Genomic DNA, 19,063 nt, shown 5'->3' on the forward strand with positions numbered 1-19,063 from the left:
CCTCCATCTGCACATGTTGTTCCTCCCCCCGTCCTCCCACCCCATCATCCCATTGTCACATCTCTTCTGCCCCCATCAGCACATATTGCTCCCTTGCCCCTTTCAATAACCCAGTCTTCCCCCTCCCCTGCCAGGCCACGGCACAGATGGAGGGCCGCCTGCAGGAGTTTCTTACAGCCTTTGAGCCCGGTGATCGGTTGGCTCTGGCTGATGGTGTCCTGGGCTTCATCCACCACCAGATCATCGAGCTGGCCCGAGACTGTCTGGCCAAATCTGGAGAGGCGCTTGTCACCTCCCGCTACTTCCTGGAGATGCAGGATAAGCTAGAGCGGCTGCTGCAGGATGTACGTGTGGGCGTGTCAGGTCTGAGTCCCTGCGTGGAGTAGGGCCAGCGGCCTGTGGGTAACCTCCCACCTCTCTTACCGCAGGCCCATGAGCGCTCGGACAGTGAGGAGGTTGGCTTTATTATCCAGCTGGTCCGGAAGCTGCTGATAATTATCTCACGGCCAGCAAGACTCCTCGAGTGCCTGGTGAGGCTTCTTGTACATAGTGGTCCTGGGCCAGTGGAGCTGAAACCAGGTGCCCTGATGGTCCTGCCAACACACAAGCAACCATTCCCATTGTATAGGGCTGTGGGGGGAACACGAGGTGCTTCCAGGCTGGGGTGGGCTTCCTGAAAGAGTGTCCAAGAACTGAGATCCCAGGGACAAGTTGGAGGCCCCTGTGAAGTGCTCTGGATAGGGGCACGGCATGCGCTAGGCCCGAAGGTGGGACCCAGCCCAGCTGACCCTCCCCCTCTGTCCCCAGGAGTTTGACCCTGAGGAGTTTTATCACCTGCTGGAGGCTGCTGAAGGCCAGGCTCGTGAGGGCCAGGGCATCAAGACGGACCTGCCGCAGTACATCATTGGGCAGCTGGGCCTAGCTAAGGACCCCCTTGAGGGTGAGCTGGGGATAGGAATGACTTGGAAAGAGGAAACTAGGGAGAGACTGAGTGGACTGGGATTCAGACTCCATCTATACAACTCCAGAGCCACCTTGCTGTCTTTTGTCTCTGTAGCCCGGCCTTTGGCCACCTACAGGGCTCTGACTTGGGAAACTGCCCAGCTTTCTGGGGTCAGAATGCCATGAATTGGTCCCTGACTTACCAGGGCCTTGGGTCCTTCTTGTCCTCAAATGTTAGGGTGGGCCAGGGCGGCAGGGGACCATCGTTGGCAATGGCTTTCACATCTTCCTGCAAGTTCACAAATGACTTTCCTATTTTATCTGATGGTCACCCAGGTGGACTTGGCATCAGGCAGGGCGACAGTTGGGCAAGATCAAGCTAGTCAATAAAACCCCAAAGAACTGGGATGAGAGAACCAAAATAGGAACTAGGGAGCATTGAACTTGGACTTGGTCCACTTTGGGAGTAGTCAGGCAGGGCCTTGGGAGGAGGTCGACGCAGGGAGGATGGAGCGGTAACTAGGAACAGATCTCAGGGAGAGAGAGGGTAAACCAGGTTGTGAGGTGGGTGGGAAGAAACCAGAAGCAAAGGCCCTGAGGTGGGACTCTGCCTGGTGTGTGGGAAAAGCAGCAAGGCAAGGGGAGTGGCTGAGGAGTTGAGAAAGAAGGGAAGTTGGGGGACCCATAGGGGTTGGCAGAGACCAGACACAGTGGCCAGTGTTACTGAGCATTGTAGTTATGGGGCCAGGCTACCCTTGTTCCCATTTAGAGCTCGAAAAACAGGCTTGGGCAAATGAATTTGAACAAGGTGGTTCAGACCCCATGCGCCTGAGACCAGATCACCTATGGACTGGCCACGTGGACACCACCCTTCTGTCACTATTAGAGGTGGTCATGGAACAGTGGGTTGGCCCTGGGTAAGGGAGGAAGCAGGAAGTGGCTAGCAGGTGGTGGTTGAGGTTAGAGCGTGTGGGGGGAGGGGGGAAGGCAGATCATGCACCTGATGCCCTGAGGGACCCCCTGAGAGTGATGAGGGTCTGGATTTGAATGCCAGCCTCCCTCACCTCTGAGGTTCTGCCACCCCATCCCAGATTTGCCTGTGACCTTGAGTCTCTGTCTTCATTGCCACCAACTGTCTGCTCACTCAGGCATCCCTCTGCCAAACGTTGGGCATGTGCATAGGCCCAAAGGTGGGACCCAGCCCAGCTGACCCTCCCCCTCTGTCCCCAGGAGTTTGACCCTGAGGAGTTTTATCACCTGCTGGAGGCAGTTCGGCCTGGGCCATGCCCTAAGCTGAGGGTATTATGTACCAGGACCCAGAGGACCCAACTTATAGCCCATATTCGCAGTCTCAAGACTTGGTGCCAGGGTTTAATGAAAACTTGAGCAGTCCTGAACCTGGGCTCCCTATTGGCCCTCCTAGAAGGTTCCTCAGTGATTACTTAGTCCAGTTTCCTGGGTTTGGCTGACATGGATATAGTGAAGAGGTACCACATCCCTCCTGAAGGCCTCAGGAAATCTCTGGGTGATGGAGGGATAAGACCTGGAGACCCCAGTTAAGATTTCTTCCTCATCTTGCAGAGATGGTGCCTCTGAGTCATCTTGATGATGGAGGACAGCCCCCAGCACCTGAGTCCCCCGAGGTGAGCTGCAGAACTTCGGGGCCCCCAGACCTGTCTTTAAGGGGGTTAACCAAGCAGCCATGGAAAGAACTGGGTTTACCAAGGTTTTGCATATAATAGGTGCTTAATAAATGCCTGTTACTTTGGAGGGAAGGTGGAAGCAAATGAGACTGCCCTGCCATGAAGTTTGAGCAGGGTAGGACTCAAGGGGCCACTGAAAAGGTGGGTTTTGGAGAAAGTGTAGAAATTTTCTGGGAGGGCGCAGCTTGAGCCGAAACTCAGAAGCTGAATTATGAAAAGTTTGGAGGGAGGAAGTAGTGGCAGGCACCAGGATCAGCAGTTTGGACTTGGGGGCAGGAGGAGCCCAGCAGTGGGGCAGGACACTGAGCCCCTCCTGCCCCCTAGAACCGTTCTCTCATCGGCCCATCACGGAGGAAGCCATGTGAAAATGACTTCGAGACCATCAAACTTATTAGCAATGGGGCCTATGGGTGAGTCCTTGGGTCCCCTATAGACATTTCTCAGATGCCCACAGGGATGACTAAGACCCAGGCAGCTCCTGAGTATGCAGGCAGGGAAACTGAGGCCTGCAGAAGAAAGCAGAGCCCATACAGCCAGAGCATGCATGGCCTTGACAATTTGTACTTGATCCAGTCCCTTACCTGCTCCAGGTGTAGGGGGTTCCAAGGATTTGGGGGCAATTGGGGAAAATGATAACCACACAATTACACTATCATACAGTATTATTAAGGTGCCTCTTTGACAGGTTTTCAAGGGGTGGGAGGGGCCCCCCCCTCAGAGCCTGAGAACATCCAGAGGGGTTTAAGTGTCTAGGTGACTCAGCAGCTCAGCATGAAGTGCTTTGGGTCCAGGGTCTTTATGGTTCCAGGTTTTCATATCCATGGTTAAGAGATGTTGGAAGCTGGATTGCTTTGTTTGCAAGGCCAGCAGGCTCCATTTGACTTAAAAATCTGCTTATTTTGACTGTATTTAAAGTGATATGAATTTGGTGCCAGCAGGCTTTTGAGCCAGTGGGTAAAAGAATAAACAACCTAGGGGCTGATATGGGGACCATCTTGAGCCCATTCATACAACACCAGGAGGATGGGTAAACCCATGGGGTGACTGCTTCTGGAGAGGGACTAGAAAAGGGGGGCAAGTATCTTAGGTAGAGGGCGCATACAGCAAAGGCCCAGAAGGTCAGGGTCCAGTGCTGTTCAGGGCATCAGTCTCCAGCCTCAGTGTCCTCCTCCCCCAGGGCCGTGTACCTGGTGCGTCATCGAGAGACACGGCAGCGCTTCGCCATCAAGAAGATCAATAAACAGAACCTGATGCTGCGCAACCAGATCCAGCAGGTGTTCGTGGAGCGCGACATACTTACTTTTGCAGAGAACCCCTTCGTGGTCAGCATGTTCTGCTCCTTTGAGACCCGGCGCCACCTCTGCATGGTCATGGAGTATGTGGAAGGTACAGTCCCAGGGGCTCACATGCCTCCAGTGACAGGCAACTCACCATCTACCCAGAAGGAAGTCCCTTATTTTTTTTTTAAAGATTTATTTATTTATGCAAGCACTGGGATACAGGCCAGAGGCATAGGAGGGTGAGAGGATTCACCAGAGACAGAGTGGGGAGCAGAATAGGCAGACAGACCGAAAGCACTGCTGAGGGGAGCAGCGGGCGAGGCAGGAGAGGTCTGCTACTCCATGTGGGTAGCTCCCTGGCTGGCCGGGAATCAAACCAGCACTACAGAGGTTGCGGACAGCTCCACAGCGCTGTGCTCAACACACTGCACTCAACCCTCTGCGCCACTGGGGAGGCCCCAGAAAGTCCCTTCTTAGAACAGAATGGGGTCTGCTCTGTCCTCCGCGGGACCCTAGCCTGCCCTAAAGGAACCTGAGGGACCCTGGTCTGAGATGGGGCCTGTGCAGGGCAGGGCAGACTAGGGGAGCCCAGAGAGAAATGTGAGGGCAGGACTCTGTGGACAGGGATGGAAGGACATCCCAGGCAAAGGGATGGTGGACAGAGGTGGACAGAGGTCTGAAGGCTGGAAGTGGGAGCAGGAAGGCAGGGAGGCATAGGGTGGAAGGGCTAGGGTGGTTTGAGGGTCGGGGTATGGAGCTGTGGGGTGGGGTTTGCAGTTCTGGACAGAGCAGGACCCTTGGGGTCAGTACAGGGAGGTTTATTATGCTGAGGCGTTGCCAGGCGAGGTGAGGGAGAGTACACCTAGGAGGCACTGACGGTGTGTGGGGGAGGGCACCGTCACACAGAGCTGCTGCCTTGCCAGGGGGATGTCAGCATGCAGGGTCGGCCCTGCTACCCAGTCTGACTCAGGACAGTTTGGGGACACTTCGTGTCAGGCAGAGAAGGAGGTACAGATGCTATGCACAGAGTCTCTGGGCCCTGCGAGTACATCCCTCACCCTTCCCACAGGCGGTGACTGCGCCACTCTGCTGAAGAACATGGGCCCGCTGCCTGTGGACATGGCCCGCATGTACTTCGCGGAGACGGTGCTGGCACTCGAGTACCTGCACAACTACGGCATTGTTCACCGCGATCTCAAGCCTGACAAGTGAGCCTGTGGGAGAGATGGGCGTGGGGCATGTGGGGGACTGGGCCTGGGGAGGTTGGGATTGGGCCTGGAGAGTGGGTTACCTGAGGGGCCAGGAGGACTGGGGCAGGGCCTCTTGTTAGGGCAGGGCTTGGGCAGAGGACCTCTGGGTGGGGTGTAAGGCTGTTCCAGAGCCCTGGCATTATGTGGCCTCTAATGGCAGGAAGGCAAAGAACAGGCACATGTTGAACACCTGGTGTGTACAGAGGAGGACAGGTACTTGATAGGCACTTGCTTTGTACAGGACAGTGCACTTATGGAGGTGTTATCACGCAGGGAGAGGGAGTGTGCACTTTAGGATACAGGCTACAGGGGAAAGGATTATGCACTCACAGCACCACTGCCACACAAGGAGAAAAATGAGTATGCACTTACGAGGCATCAGCTGTATGCGGGGTACAGGGACTCGCACTTTACAATACCTTATATGTGAAGAAATGGACTGGGTATTTCTGGAGCCTCTGCTATGTGTTAATACAAGGAAAAGAGGATGTGTATCGAGAGCCTCGGGAGGTTTATTTTATTCCAGCATCTAGTAAGCATCTACTGTGTGCCTAGTCCTCCATGGGTGCCTAGGAGACAGGTGTGTGAATAATTCCTTATATGTTACAACCCCTACATAATTTCCAAAGCATTCTGCCCTGTGTTTATTGAGAACCTGCTGTGTACAGGTGAAAGATATACTGGGTGCTCTCTTTTTTTTATTTATGCATACCAGAGCTGGGGTGTAGGCCAGAGGTGGGGGCGGGGAAGTATGAGAGGATTCACCAGAGATAATTGGGAGCAGAACAGGCAGATTGACTGAAATACACTGTTCAGAGGAGCAGTGGGCAATACAGGAGAGGTCTGCTATGCCATGTGGGTCAGCTCCCTGGCTAGGGATGGAACTCATGCTGCAGTGGCTGCTAATAGCTTCCTAGTGTTGAGACTTAACCCCTTTTGCCACCAGGGAGGCCCTATTGAGTACTCTCTTGATACAGGCAAGAACCGCCCATTTTTAGTTATTTGCCACAGAGAGCTAGGAACATAAGCACTAGAGCCCTGCATGTTTTGGCATCTTGTAGTTTACAAAACATATTAGCCAAAGCAAATGTATATTTGGCACCTGATGTATACCTGAGCTTATGCTTCATGCTCTGAGGAGCCAAGACAGCAAGATGGCTAACTCCTCACACACTAATGACCCTTTTGGATGTAGAAAGCATATTTTTTTATACAGTGTATATGTATTTGGCACCAAATGCATTTAAAGTGATCAGAACAACAGTTATTAGGTAATGACTTTGGTGAGGACCAGAATGCTTCAATTGCCTTTTTATAGTTTTTATTTTGAGGTGAACATGCATTGAGCACTTATTGTGTGTCAGGGCAAGCATTCCTTTTCTCAGATAAAGGCACCTGCTATGTGGCAGTGTGGACATAATTGTTAAGTGTGCTGCCTGTTTTCAGTCTGTAGTTTGTGAGTGGCTTAGGAAGCAATGCAAATGTCTGTCTGTTGCTACTGTCTGCCTTGGCCTATGCCCCACGCAACTGAGGATGCTCTGTGCCCAGCTGACCTCTCTGCAATCACCCTGGGATGGGGTGGAGTTTTCCAAGGGTCTTGGGTCAGACCCTAGGCAGGACCTTCCAGGCTCAGGACCCACATCTGCAAGGTGTGCTGCGGAGATGCCCATCTCAGAGGACACACACAGTAGAAAGGAAAATAGTTTTCCTTTTCACTTAGGAAAATTTCAGGTACATCCAAAACAGAAGTCAAGAGGAGGTGTGTTCACCTCTTAAAACTGCCATAACAAAACAGCAGAGACTGGGCAGGATAAACAGCAGAAATGCATTCTCTCACAGGCTGGAGGCCAGAAGTCTAAGGTCAAGGTGTCACCAGGGCTGTGCTCCTTCTGTTCTGGGCCTCTCTTTTGGTGCATGGTAGTTGCTTAGTTGTGCAGCATAACTCCAGTCTTCACCACACATCCTCCCTGTGTATGTCTGTGTCCAGATTTCCCCTTTTTATAAGGACACCAGTCACATCAGGTCAGAGCCACCCGATCTCCAGACTGAACTCACCTTGACTGATTACATCTTCAACAACCCCATCTCCAAATAAGGTCCCATTCATAGTTATTAATGGTGAGGACTTCAATCTATGAATTTGGGGTACATAATTCAACACTTAACCAAAGGGCACAGTGCCCGAAGCCCATACTCAAAGTCTGCAGCTACTAACACATAGCCAACCCCGTCTCCTCCCTGCCATCTCAGTCCAGCTCCCCACTGGATGATTCTGAGCAAATTCCAGGCACCATATCAATCTGTTTTAAGAAAGGAAAAAATGTAAATCATAAATATAGTTAGTACTTAAGAAATGGACAACTTTTAGACAGGGATGTGCCTGCAGGAGCTCAGGAAGCACAGATCATCTTAATGGGGTCTGGCCCCAGGTCTGCTACAAAGCCTTGGTTTTGGAAGGTATTTGCACCTGGTGGCTACATCAGAGGGTTTTTTCCACAGCTGGCATACAGGTGGTTGCTCAAGAACTGTCCTTTCATTCTAAAAATAGTGGATACATAGAATAGTACAGAGTGATTTCTTTATACAGTCAAGGTGCACAGTAGGTGTCAATAATTGGTTCATCAAACAACTTGACTATACACAGTAAGTTTTCCAGAAATTTATTTTTAAGCAGCAGTCACATGAAAATGTGACTTCAGGGCCTCTCCTGGTGGCGCAGGCGATTGAGCGCCGTACTGTGAAGCTGTCCACAGCCTCTGCAGCACCAGTTCGATCCCAGCTGGCCGGCGAGGGTCCCACATGGCGTGGCAGACCTCTCCTGTTGCGCCCGCTGTGCCCCTCAGCAGTGTATTTCGTCAGTCTGCTTGTTCTGTTCCCCGCTTTGTCTCTGGTGAATCCTCTCACCTTCCCACACATCTGGCCTGTACCCCGGTTCTTGTATAAAATAAATAAATAAATCTAAAAAAAAAGTGACTTCAAAAAGATGGTGCACATGATTTTAGTGGTTTAACAAGGCATTTGCACACTTAAATGCCTTAGTAGATATGCAAGTTTTTGTAAAAAATGGTTGCATGCAGAAATATTTCTGTATACAACAGGTGTTCATTTTTCAGCGGGGTATAAACAATAGGTATTTGCAAAGGGTACAGTTCATTAAAATAATATACAAAAGTACACAATAGACACACCCCGCCCCAGTAGGCATTTGGAGATGTTATCATGCACAATGGAAAGATGCCAGAATTCTCAGGAAATTAGTTTTTGCACAGTAGTATATACAACAGGTGTGCAATAGCAACACCAGTTGTTGGTTCTTTTAATAACATGGCTGTGCATGGGAAGTACTTTTGGGGGAAGTTGGGATACCCCAGATGAAGCCATAGTCTGATGTGGGGATAGTGGGAATGCTGGGCACTTCAGGGGTATCCTTCCTTGCCCTAAACACCCTACCCCACCTGCCTACCCACAGCCTGCTCATCACCTCGCTTGGCCACATCAAGCTGACCGACTTTGGGCTGTCTAAGATTGGGCTCATGAGCATGGCCACCAACCTGTATGAGGGTCACATCGAGAAGGACACCCGGGAATTTATAGACAAGCAGGTGGGTAGGGCAGTCAAGGGTGTGGGGGTGCCCCCTCTATCTGAATCTTTCTCCCAAGACACATGGGATCGAACTGGCAGCCAAAAGAAGAAAATGAACAGACCCCCATAATTCTACCCATCCCTTCTTCCCAGCCTGGCCTCCGCTTCCCCACCTGTCCCAAGCAGGGAGTCACCCCGTCTCCCCGTTGCCCCTGGCCAGGTGTGCGGGACGCCAGAGTACATCGCACCCGAGGTGATCTTCCGCCAGGGCTACGGGAAGCCAGTGGACTGGTGGGCCATGGGCGTGGTCCTCTACGAGTTTCTGGTGGGCTGCGTGCCATTTTTTGGGGATACCCCTGAGGAACTCTTTGGCCAGGTGGTCAGTGGTGAGTGCCCCCTGGCCCAAGGTTCAAGTCTCAGCCCTGCTGGAGCAACCTGTGCAGGGAAGGGAACAACCTGAGAAGTGGGTGGGCCATGCTTGCTGGGCCCTAGAGGGCAGGCACACAGCTTTGTGGTGCTCTTTGTCCAGCTAGCAAGACTAACAGTAAGTGCGATAAATAAGCAAAGTGTGGCACATCTACAGCAAAAATTCCAGCCAGGAGAACATCAGGAAAAGGGGACAGCGCAGGGTGCCACATGGAGGGAGCTGCATTAAATAGGGGATCAGGAAGGCCTCACTGAGGTGATGTGTGGGTCAAGACCTGAAGGAAGAGGGAGCCTCAGAGATGGGAGAGGGGAAAGTGTTCTGGGCAGAGGGCACAGCCAGAGCAAAGGGTATGAGGTGAACATAGCCTGAGCCTTAAAGGATCGGGGGGAGGTCACAGGAGGTTCTAGAAAGGGCTGTCCTGCCCCTCACCCTCTCATCCCCTCCTTACATTTTAGATGAGATCATGTGGCCAGAGGGAGACGATGCTCTTCCAGCTGACGCACAGGACCTCATCACCAGGCTGCTCCGGCAGAGCCCACTGGACCGTCTGGGCACTGGTATGTGGGTGTGGGTGGGACAGGGGCTGAGGTAAACAAGAGCTCTAATTGGGAGGCTCCATGGAGGCGAGGACTTGTAGATAGGATTTTGAAGGATGCACAGGAGTTTGCCATTAAGCTCTTTAGAAATTAAGGAATAGCAGGTAGCTGGGTCTGATGCAGAGAGGGTACACTGAAACTGAAAGAATGTGTGAGCCTGCAGCCTAAGGTCCGCAGTCTAGCCTAGTGGATCCCAATGTCCCAGCTTTCCCAGTTACCTGGGAAACTGGGAGGCTAAGGGACTGTTTAAGACCCTTGCTGGGGGCCTCCCCGGTGGCGCAGCGGTTGAGCGCTGGGTTGCGAAGCTGCCCGCGGCCTCTGCGGCACCGGTTCGATCCCCGGCTGCTCCCCGGCCAACGGAGGAGGGTCCCGCATGGCGCACAGACCTCTCCTGCCACCCGCTGCTCCCCTCAGCAGTGTACTTCGGTCCTTCTGCCTGCTCTGCTCCCTGCTCCGGCTCTGGTGGATTCTCTCACCCTCCCGCGCTTCTGACTGTACCCAGTGCTTGTATAAACAAATAAACAAATAAATAAAACATGCCTCTATTAAAAAAAAAAAAATAAGACCCTTGCTGTCATTAGGTGACCATTGCTGGTCATGTTCATGGTGTAGTTTGGCCATGAGAGATGATTGGAGGAACCAAGGCTGGGGAACAGGACACTTTCACACCCTAAGTTCTGTTCCATGGAAAAGGCCCAGTAAGGAAGCCTGCTGATGCCCCAGGCTTCCTCATTGGTGGGCTCTTGGAACCCAGCAAAGGGAGAGCAGGGTCTGGGTTTGTTCCCCAGCTTCTTTCTTCCCCTCTAGTCTTCCTAATTCTGTGTTCAGCACATTTTGGTTCATAGTTGGCTTAGGAGTCCTGGGAGGTGGGCACCTAGAGGCCCAACCCAAGCGTGTCTACAGGTGGCACCCACGAGGTAAAGCAGCATCCCTTCTTCCGGACGCTGGACTGGGCAGGGCTTTTGCGACACAAGGCTGAATTTGTGCCACAGCTGGAAGCCGAGGATGACACCAGCTATTTCGACAGTAAGTGGAGGTCTTTAGGGGAGCCAAGGGAGGGGGGCAGGTTCTCCTGTCCCAGGAGCCCCCAGGGTGTGGAGGGAATGGCTGCCAGGATCTCCACCCTAGAAGTTCTGACTTCCTGAGCTTTCCGAGAAGCTGCACCGTGTCTGCCAGTGACACTCTTGGGTGATATTTCCTGTGCCGTAGAAACCCCCAGACTGGGGGTATTTGGAACCAAGGCACTAAGTGTGACAGACCCTTGCCCAGGCCCTCTCGGCAGGTTCAGCCTCCTGGGTATTCAGTCCTGACAGGGCATGGAGCCCTCTCTGTCACGTAGGAGGCTGAGGTGCCTCACTAGCTTCTATGGAGGGAGCCCTTAGACATTTTGGGTGGACTCAGACAAGTCTCCCTCTCTTCACTCAGGACTCCAGAAAAACAATACAAATGCTCTTGGTTTCTCCAGAACTTGACCTGAGATCCTAGACATTCGAGGTCCACTTTGAGCAGTTGCTTCCTCTTCTGTAAAATAAGGAACATCCTTTGTGTTTGAGATGCCCAAGCTGGGTGAATTCACCCAGCTTAAGGATTAGGAAACTGAGGCTCAGACACAGGAAATCCCACTACTATCTTACAGCTTTTAGGGACACAGCTGGGATTTATCCCGATACTTGGTCAGCCATCCCAGCCCCCTGTGGTCCCTAAATATACCAGACAGGATCCCACCCCAAGAGCTTCACCCTGGCAGTACCTCCCCACCTCCACCCACCTGGCATGCCCTCCCCAAATCACCCACACTCTGTGGGCTGCACATGCCTCTCCCTTCTGCAGCGCGCTCGGAACGTTACCGCCACCTTGGCTCCGAGGATGAGGAAACCAACGATGAGGAGTCCTCCACAGAGATCCCACAGTTCTCCTCCTGCTCCCACCGGTTCAGCAAGGTGGGACCCGGGGCCCTAATGCAGCCAGCATTCTGGAAACATTGTGAGACATTTGCTTTAGGGCTTTGTGGATTTATTTGCATTTCTTTAATTGTAAAATACACAAAATATAAAATATATCATTTTAGCCATTTTAAAGTGAACAATGGCATTTAGCACATTCACAGTATTATGTAATCACCACCCCATCTAGTTCCAAAACATTCCATCACCCCACAGGAGACCCTGTCTCCATGAGCAATCACTCCCCAGCCCCCTACCTCAGTGCCTGACAACCACTCGCCTGTTTTCTGTCTCTGGACTTGCCCATTCTGAGCATTTCATATAAATTATGGGGTCTTTTATATCTGGCTTCTCTCACTCAGCAGGATGTTTTTGAGGTTTGTTCACATTGTAGCGTGTGTCAGGGCTTCACTAATTTTCGCGACTGAATAATATGCTATGTGAATTAACCACATCGTATTTTTCCTTTACTGGCTGGACACTTGGGTGATTTCCACTTTGGGTGATTCTGAATAGAGCCACGGTGCAGGTCTCGCAAGCTTAATTAAATCATAATTAAAACCTGCACTGCTTTTGGGGACGCACCCCTGGTCAGCTGTAGAAACCCCATCTGTGGTCCCTTTGTAGCTTGGCCCCTCTAAAACTCAGTTTCTCCATCTGTACAGTGCAATAAAGACAGTGTCTCCAGGGATGTGGTAAGGATTTAAGGAACTGACTCAGGAGGATGCATCAGGCCTGTAGGAAGCCTCAGCTAAGCCGGCTCTCTCCTGTGAGTGTGGCTGCCAGCCTCCATTGTTGTGACCGTTATTTTTTATTGCTTCCTAGGTGTACAGCAGCTCTGAGTTCCTGGCTGTCCAGCCTACCCCAACCTTCGCTGAAAGGAGCTTTAGTGAGGACCGGGAGGAAGGCTGGGAACATACGGAGGTGGATTATGGCCGCCGGATGAGCACTGAGATCCGGTAGGTGGACTGGGCAGTATAAGTAGATTCAGCTTCCAAGGCTGCTGGGAGATGGAGCCACAAAACCTGATGTTGGACTAGCTTTCTAGTAGTCCAGTCAAAAAGGCTCAAACATATTGGGTGGCCTGACCTATCCCTAATTGCCTGGCCCCTAGCATCACTGCCTTTGGCTTTGTGTTCCTAATCACACCTAACATAAAGCAAACACACACTGTTACACTGCTAGGCTTTTGCTTGCGCTGTATCCTCTCCCAGAATACCCTTTGCTAATGAACTCCTATTCATCCTTCAAAGTCCAGATTTGACAGAAATAATGTCTGCTAGAAGATAGGGGTTAGCAAATGGGTTTTAAAAGATGAATAAGGGCCTCCCTGGTTGCACAAGGGGTTAAGACACAGCACTATGAAGCTATCTGCAGCCACTGCAGCACAAGTTCTATCCCCGGCCAGGGAGCAACCCACATGGCACAGCAGACCTCTCCTGACTCACCCGCTGCTCCCCTCAGCAGTGTATTTCAGTCGATCTGCCTGTTCTACTCCCCACTCTGTTTCTGGTGAATCCTCTCACCACCCCCACATCTCTGGCCTGTACCCCAGTTCTTGTAGCATAAATAAATAAATCTTAAAAAAAAATAAAATATGAATAGGAGCTGTCTAGGTAAACACAGAGGACAGCACAGGCAGAGGGAACTCATTCTATATTTTCTAATTGCCTCTGACTCCAAACCAAGAGTTAAGACATGACTATGAGCGCTGACCCTTGGGTGAGGGCTCCTGGCAAGGGTTGCTTGGGCTCTTCCCTGCTGCAGGCTGAGATCCTGTGCATCTTCTGGCTCATCTTGCCACTCATCCTCATCCCAGCCTGAGCGGGGTCCCAGCCCATCTCTCTTGAACACCATCAGCCTGGACACGATGCCCAAGTTTGCCTTTTCATCAGAGGATGAGGGGGCAGGCCCAACCCCTATGGACTCCAAAAAACCCATCTTCATTCTGGGGGAGCCTGATCCACCCCCAGCAGCCACCCCAGGGATACCCAAGTCTTCAACACTTTCTGGTAAGTGGGTCTAGAGTGGGAGGGAGATAATATCTTGGAAAGTTTCCCAGAAGAGGAACATTTTGCAATGGGTTTTCAGGGATGGATAGGTGTTCTTCAGAGAGACCTTTCACTTGTCTAAGAAAGAATTTAAGATAGGAGGGGCCCCCAAGAAGCCCACGGTCTAGGGGTAATAGCCCCTTTTCATAAGTTCAGAATGAGACTAGAAAGAGGATTAGGGTTGGGGTGATCCAAGAAGGAGATGCAGGGGTCCCACTGGGGTGGGAGGAAGGCTTCCTGGAAGATGGGATTTGAAGAGTAGGGTTTTTCATGAAGAGCCATGTAGGCAGGGACATGGGAAAAGGAAAACACCCAATAAAGGCCAGGAGACTGGACTCTGTACGTGCCAAACAGGGATGAAGGGCTCAGGCCTCCTGAGGTGAGAGCCAGACTAACCCCCGACCACAATGACCCCCTAGCTGATACAGCTGCCCTCAGTCATGCACGGCTACGAAGCAACAGCACAGGGGCCCGACACTCCACGCCACGGGCTCTGGAAGCTGGCCGGGGCCGCCGTCTTGGGGGCCCGAGAGACCCAGGCCCTGACAAGTCCAGAGCCTCTGCCAGCGGGGGCCGCGTGCCCAAGTCAGCCTCAGTGTCTGCTCTGTCGCTCATCATCACAGCAGGTAACACATGCCCAGCTCACTAGGTGGCGGTCGATGGAGTAGGGACTACTTTGACCAGGGGGGCAGGACCTAGGTGAGGGGTGACACTTCCCTAGTTAGTGATGTTGGAGGGGAGGGGAAGGAGCCAGACACACAGAAGCTAGGGGTTCCTGGCAGAGGGCTCTGCATATGCAAAGGCAAGGTGGGGGGCATGCATGAGGTGCTGGAGCAGCAACAGAGCTGCCAAAGCGGTCAGCATGGTGGGAGTGAAGGTATCCTAAGGGGAGTCCCTCCAGGAAATGAGCTTGTGCCACACGAGTCTTCACATGATTGTCAGTTATGAGGAACAGGAAATGACCCTCTTCCTGATCCTGGTCCATACAGATGATGGCAGCGGTGGCCCCCTCATGAGCCCCCTGTCCCCACGTTCACTGTCCTCGAACCCATCATCTCGAGATTCCTCTCCAAGTCGAGACCCATCCCCAGTGTGTGGCAGCCTGCGGCCCCCCATTGTCATCCACAGCTCAGGCAAGAAGTATGGCTTCAGCCTGCGGGCAATCCGTGTGTACATGGGTGACAGCGATGTCTATACCGTGCACCATGTGGTCTGGGTAAGTCGGCCAGGTGGAAGCAGGGAGCGCTAGGGTGGCTGACAGGATTGCTTGGGTGGCACAGGGAGTGCTGGGAGTAGGTGCAGGAGAGCTCAGAGTTAGTGCAGAGAACACTTGGGGTGACACGAACAAGAGCTAAAGGCTCAAGTCTCCTGCCACCCTGCTCAGCGCCTTCCTCCAGAGCTACGTTTTCTGGCTTGAAAAGTGAGTGCTCATTGCCTGTGAGGTTTCAGGGGAATGAAACCCTTTGGGGGGTGGGAGCAGGTGCCACATGAGTCTTCACATCACTGTGAAGTCTTCACATCACTCCTGGGCCTGCCCCCTCTCCATGGTCACACCCTGTGCAGCCCCCCAGGCCAGGGAAACTGAGACTGCATGAGCGGCAGCAGCCTGCTGGGATCCCACAGCTGCCCCACTGTGGGGCCCACACCACTGACTGTCATCCACCCCACTCCCCCCGCAGAGTGTGGAAGACGGAAGCCCTGCCCAGGAGGCGGGCCTGCGAGCAGGGGACCTCATCACTCACATCAATGGGGAGTCAGTCCTAGGGCTGGTGCACATGGACGTGGTTGAGTTGTTACTGAAGGTATAGTCCCCACTGCCCCCTCGGGACTCCCAAGACCTCCACCTCCTGTCCATCCCAGGGACCCCAGATCGTCCCATAGTCCCCCCTTGGGATTGCTCTGTAACCCTAAACCCCGGCCCCTGGCTTCAGCTCCTTATTCTCCAGATTCTTCTTCTCCCTTCCACGCAGTGTCTGCTTCCTTCCTAAGCTCCTAATGTTGCCTCTTGCAGTAACTCCTCAAGGAAGCCATCCCTATCCACCCACCCCCACCTGCAAGCGGCCACTCCTTGTCCTCCCTTTGGCTCCCATGTGTCTGACCACCACCCCCCTCATTTGGCTCACCCGGTGGGTGGATGTGCAGGCACACGGGTAAACTCTGGCCCTCCCTCCCACAGAGTGGCAACAAGATTGCTCTGCGGACCACCGCCCTGGAGAACACATCCATCAAGGTGGGCCCTGCCCGAAAGAATGTGGCCAAGGGCCGCATGGCACGCAGAAGCAAGAGGAGTCGCAGAAGGGAGACGCAGGACCGGTGAGCTGATCGTGAGCTGCCAGCCCCAGGGTGTGCTTGTGGCCGCCACTGGGTTGGGGGAGGGTGCAGGGATCCTAGGTACTTGGGTTTGTCACCCCCAGGCGCAAGTCACTCTTCAAGAAGATCTCCAAACAGTCATCAGTGCTGCACACCAGCCGCAGCTTCTCCTCTGGCCTCCACCACTCCCTGTCATCCAGTGAGAGTCTTCCCGGCTCGCCCACCCACAGCCTCTCCCCCAGCCCTACCACACCGTGCCGCAGCCCAGCTCCTGATGCCCCAGCAGGTAGGTGCACCCTGGGCCCACCCAGAGAGGAAGGGGTCCCAGAAGGGAGCAAGCAGAGTTTGGAGGATGGAATGGCATGACATAGAAAACGAGATCACCAGCAGCCTGGTGGGGAGTCAGAAACAGGTACAGCCGCAGAGAAGGGTGGGTCCATCTGGGGGAACATTATGAAACAGGAAGTATGTGGAGGCTGGGGGATCATGTTGAAGAGCTGGGCTTAAATTGGGCGACATTAGGGAGCCATTGAGGATCTGTGAGTCAGGAAAGGGTATAGTGCATGTGTTGGAAAAATTGTTCTGGGGCAGGAAAGGATAGTGATTTGACCCAATCCTGAGGGCTGCCGGTTTGTGAGATGCAGCCACACAGTTATCTCCAGGCCCAGTGAGTTAGCAGGCTAGGACAGCAGAGGGGAGACAGGGAAGTCCTCCTGCTGGAGGGCCCCAGGGCCACCCCTCCAGGAAGTCCCCTCTACCTACCTTCTGGCCACTGCAACTGCTATCACTCCTTCTGGCCCACTGGCCCACCCTAATCTCATGGGGTAGAGGGTATCTGTGCCATCTTTCTTCTTTAGACCAGCCTGGGGATGGGAAGCAAGGCCAGAAAGCATAGCTTGTGGGACAGTCCATTAGATGGACAACGAATGTTGTGTGGCCCAACAACTGGTGGGTCATTAAGTGAGAAGTGGGTGGGTGGGAGCTGTGGCTTTGAGGTATGAGTAGGAGTTAGTGCACCAGATCTAGGCCAAGGGAACAACCCATGCAAACAATAGGAGGTGGGAAATCCAGGTGTGATGGGTGACCACATGGAAGGATGTGGGCTTTGGCAGGTGCACTTTGCCCCAGGGCCCCACCTCCAGGCTGGGGACACAAAGGCCAGTGGCCCTGACCCTTCCCTGTTACCCACAGACAGCGCATCCCCACCCAGTGCATCCCCAAGCTCCAGCAGCCCTGCCTCTCCTGCCACCGCCAGCCACACCCGCCCTAGCTCCCTGCATGGCCTGGCTGCCAAACTCGGGCCACCCCGTCCCAAGACCGGCCGCCGCAAGTCTACCAGCAGTATCCCGCCCTCCCCGCTGGCCTGCCCACCAGTGTCTGCGCCCCCACCCCGCTCACCTTCACCCCTGCCTGGGCACCCACCTGCTCCCACCCGGTCCCCACGGTTGCGCCGGGGCCAGTCAGCTGACAAGCTGGGTACAGGTGAGCGGCTGGACGGGGAACCAGGACGCCGTGGCCGTGGCCCGGACTCAGAGCTCGTGGTCATGCGGCGGTTGCATCTGTCTGAGCGCCGAGACTCCTTCAAGAAGCAAGAGGCTGTGCAGGAGGTGAGCTTTGATGAGCCACCTGAGGAGGTCAATGGGCCACCCACCTTGGTGCCACAGATTGCTGTGGAGGGTGCTGAGGCTGTGTCAGGAGCCCTTGGACCTGCTGGAAAAGACTAATCCCTCCCACTTGATCTGCAAGTCACACGTTTTTTGTGCAGTGGTTTTTCCATAAAGTGATGATTGATGGAGACGTAGCCACCAACCTGTGACACCTGGAAGGCAAGAAGCCATCTTGGTCCTTGCTGGAAGGTGGAGAGAGCACCTCCCTCATGTTCTGGTGCCCTCAGGATCTGAAGGGCAGGAATAGGGGTTAGGGAGGCATTGTAAATAGCGGCAGATCCCTGCAACTAATTTATTACTTTTTATAAGCGATAGACTGAGCCACCACTATGAAGGTGGCTGTCTGGGTCCTGCCCCATGCACTGGGGCCCCAATTGCAGACCCTGCCCTCCCTGGGCTGAGAAGGAAACACTTTTACAAGCCCCTTGTTTTGTGTGATCTTTCTGTACTTTTAAAGTTTTTTGTGTGTTACTTGATCCCATCCCCCACCTGCCGGTTCACCTGCCCTTGTCTAGTTTAGCTATGACTTGGAGAGTCCGTAAATAATTCCCTTCCACCATAAGAAAAAGTAATTCCAATGATGGACTGGATTCTGAAGGCTATTTCTTCCCACCATCATAGTCTCCATCCCTAAATCAGCCTTGCAAGAGAGTGCCTGCAGTCTTGCAGGCTTCGTCATAGAGAAGTGGGTTTGGGAATTAGGGCTTTTGTGGATGATTAGGAGTTCACTGGATCTAGGCAGAGGGATCGCCCACTGCACTGAGGGACACTGATGTCCTGGGAGGTGCAGGCTTCAAAGGGCACTGCCAGGACAGGAGGAGAATGTCCACCCTGGATAACATTTCATGTTTTGATGACCACAAGGGTAAACCCTGAGTCCTGATGTGTCTGAAACACCCCCTAGGAGTTCCCTCTTGTGTCAGAGTGTCCATGGGATGAAATTTGAGTAAGAAAACCAACTGTAGGGCAGTGAGGCCCAAGTTTGACTCTTGAGTTCACTGTGTGGTTCTGGGAAAATGGTTTCCCCACTCCGTGCCTCAGTTTCCTTGTGTTTACAAAACTAATCCCATGACTATTTATTAAGCACCTACTGTGTGCCAAGTGCTTTTACTCATTGCTTCTCCCTCAGCCAGCCTTGGGAAGGCTGGAAGTGGTCTTATCCCCATTTTACAGAGAAAAAGCTGAGGCCTGGCCAAGGTGGAGACATCCCAGGATGACCTGAGTCGTGCAGCCAGGCCCTGTCTTGAGCATTGTTGGCAAGGGAGCTGGATCAGATAAGTCTGGTGTCAGATACAACTGACTCCAATCGCA

At 53.2% G+C, this 19,063-nt stretch overlaps 1 protein-coding gene across 9 annotated transcripts in view; it reads left to right on the forward strand.

Annotated features, from left to right (window-relative positions):
* The window catches only part of MAST3 (microtubule associated serine/threonine kinase 3), a gene marked incomplete at both ends in the record, with an annotated part of 35,850 nt that extends 18,041 nt beyond the window's left edge, over nucleotides 1-17,809 (forward strand). For all 9 annotated transcript variants that reach the window (XM_084248737.1, XM_084248736.1, XM_084248743.1 and 6 more), the window contains 20 exons: nucleotides 135-344; nucleotides 429-530; nucleotides 808-940; nucleotides 2,524-2,585; nucleotides 2,970-3,055; nucleotides 3,823-4,031; nucleotides 4,995-5,133; nucleotides 8,645-8,777; nucleotides 8,979-9,144; nucleotides 9,641-9,742; nucleotides 10,685-10,807; nucleotides 11,612-11,721; nucleotides 12,550-12,683; nucleotides 13,492-13,736; nucleotides 14,195-14,401; nucleotides 14,765-14,991; nucleotides 15,455-15,577; nucleotides 15,952-16,088; nucleotides 16,190-16,371; nucleotides 17,277-17,809. In XM_084248737.1, coding sequence (XP_084104863.1) covers nucleotides 135-344; nucleotides 429-530; nucleotides 808-940; nucleotides 2,524-2,585; nucleotides 2,970-3,055; nucleotides 3,823-4,031; nucleotides 4,995-5,133; nucleotides 8,645-8,777; nucleotides 8,979-9,144; nucleotides 9,641-9,742; nucleotides 10,685-10,807; nucleotides 11,612-11,721; nucleotides 12,550-12,683; nucleotides 13,492-13,736; nucleotides 14,195-14,401; nucleotides 14,765-14,991; nucleotides 15,455-15,577; nucleotides 15,952-16,088; nucleotides 16,190-16,371; nucleotides 17,277-17,809 — 3,363 coding nt within the window. The remainder of the gene's footprint in view (nucleotides 1-134; nucleotides 345-428; nucleotides 531-807; nucleotides 941-2,523; nucleotides 2,586-2,969; nucleotides 3,056-3,822; nucleotides 4,032-4,994; nucleotides 5,134-8,644; nucleotides 8,778-8,978; nucleotides 9,145-9,640; nucleotides 9,743-10,684; nucleotides 10,808-11,611; nucleotides 11,722-12,549; nucleotides 12,684-13,491; nucleotides 13,737-14,194; nucleotides 14,402-14,764; nucleotides 14,992-15,454; nucleotides 15,578-15,951; nucleotides 16,089-16,189; nucleotides 16,372-17,276) is intronic.
* Between the last annotated feature and the right edge of the window lie 1,254 nt (nucleotides 17,810-19,063).

This window comes from Talpa europaea, assembly GCF_964194135.1.
Source record: "Talpa europaea genome assembly, chromosome: 12".
Lineage (NCBI taxonomy): Eukaryota > Metazoa > Chordata > Mammalia > Eulipotyphla > Talpidae > Talpa > Talpa europaea.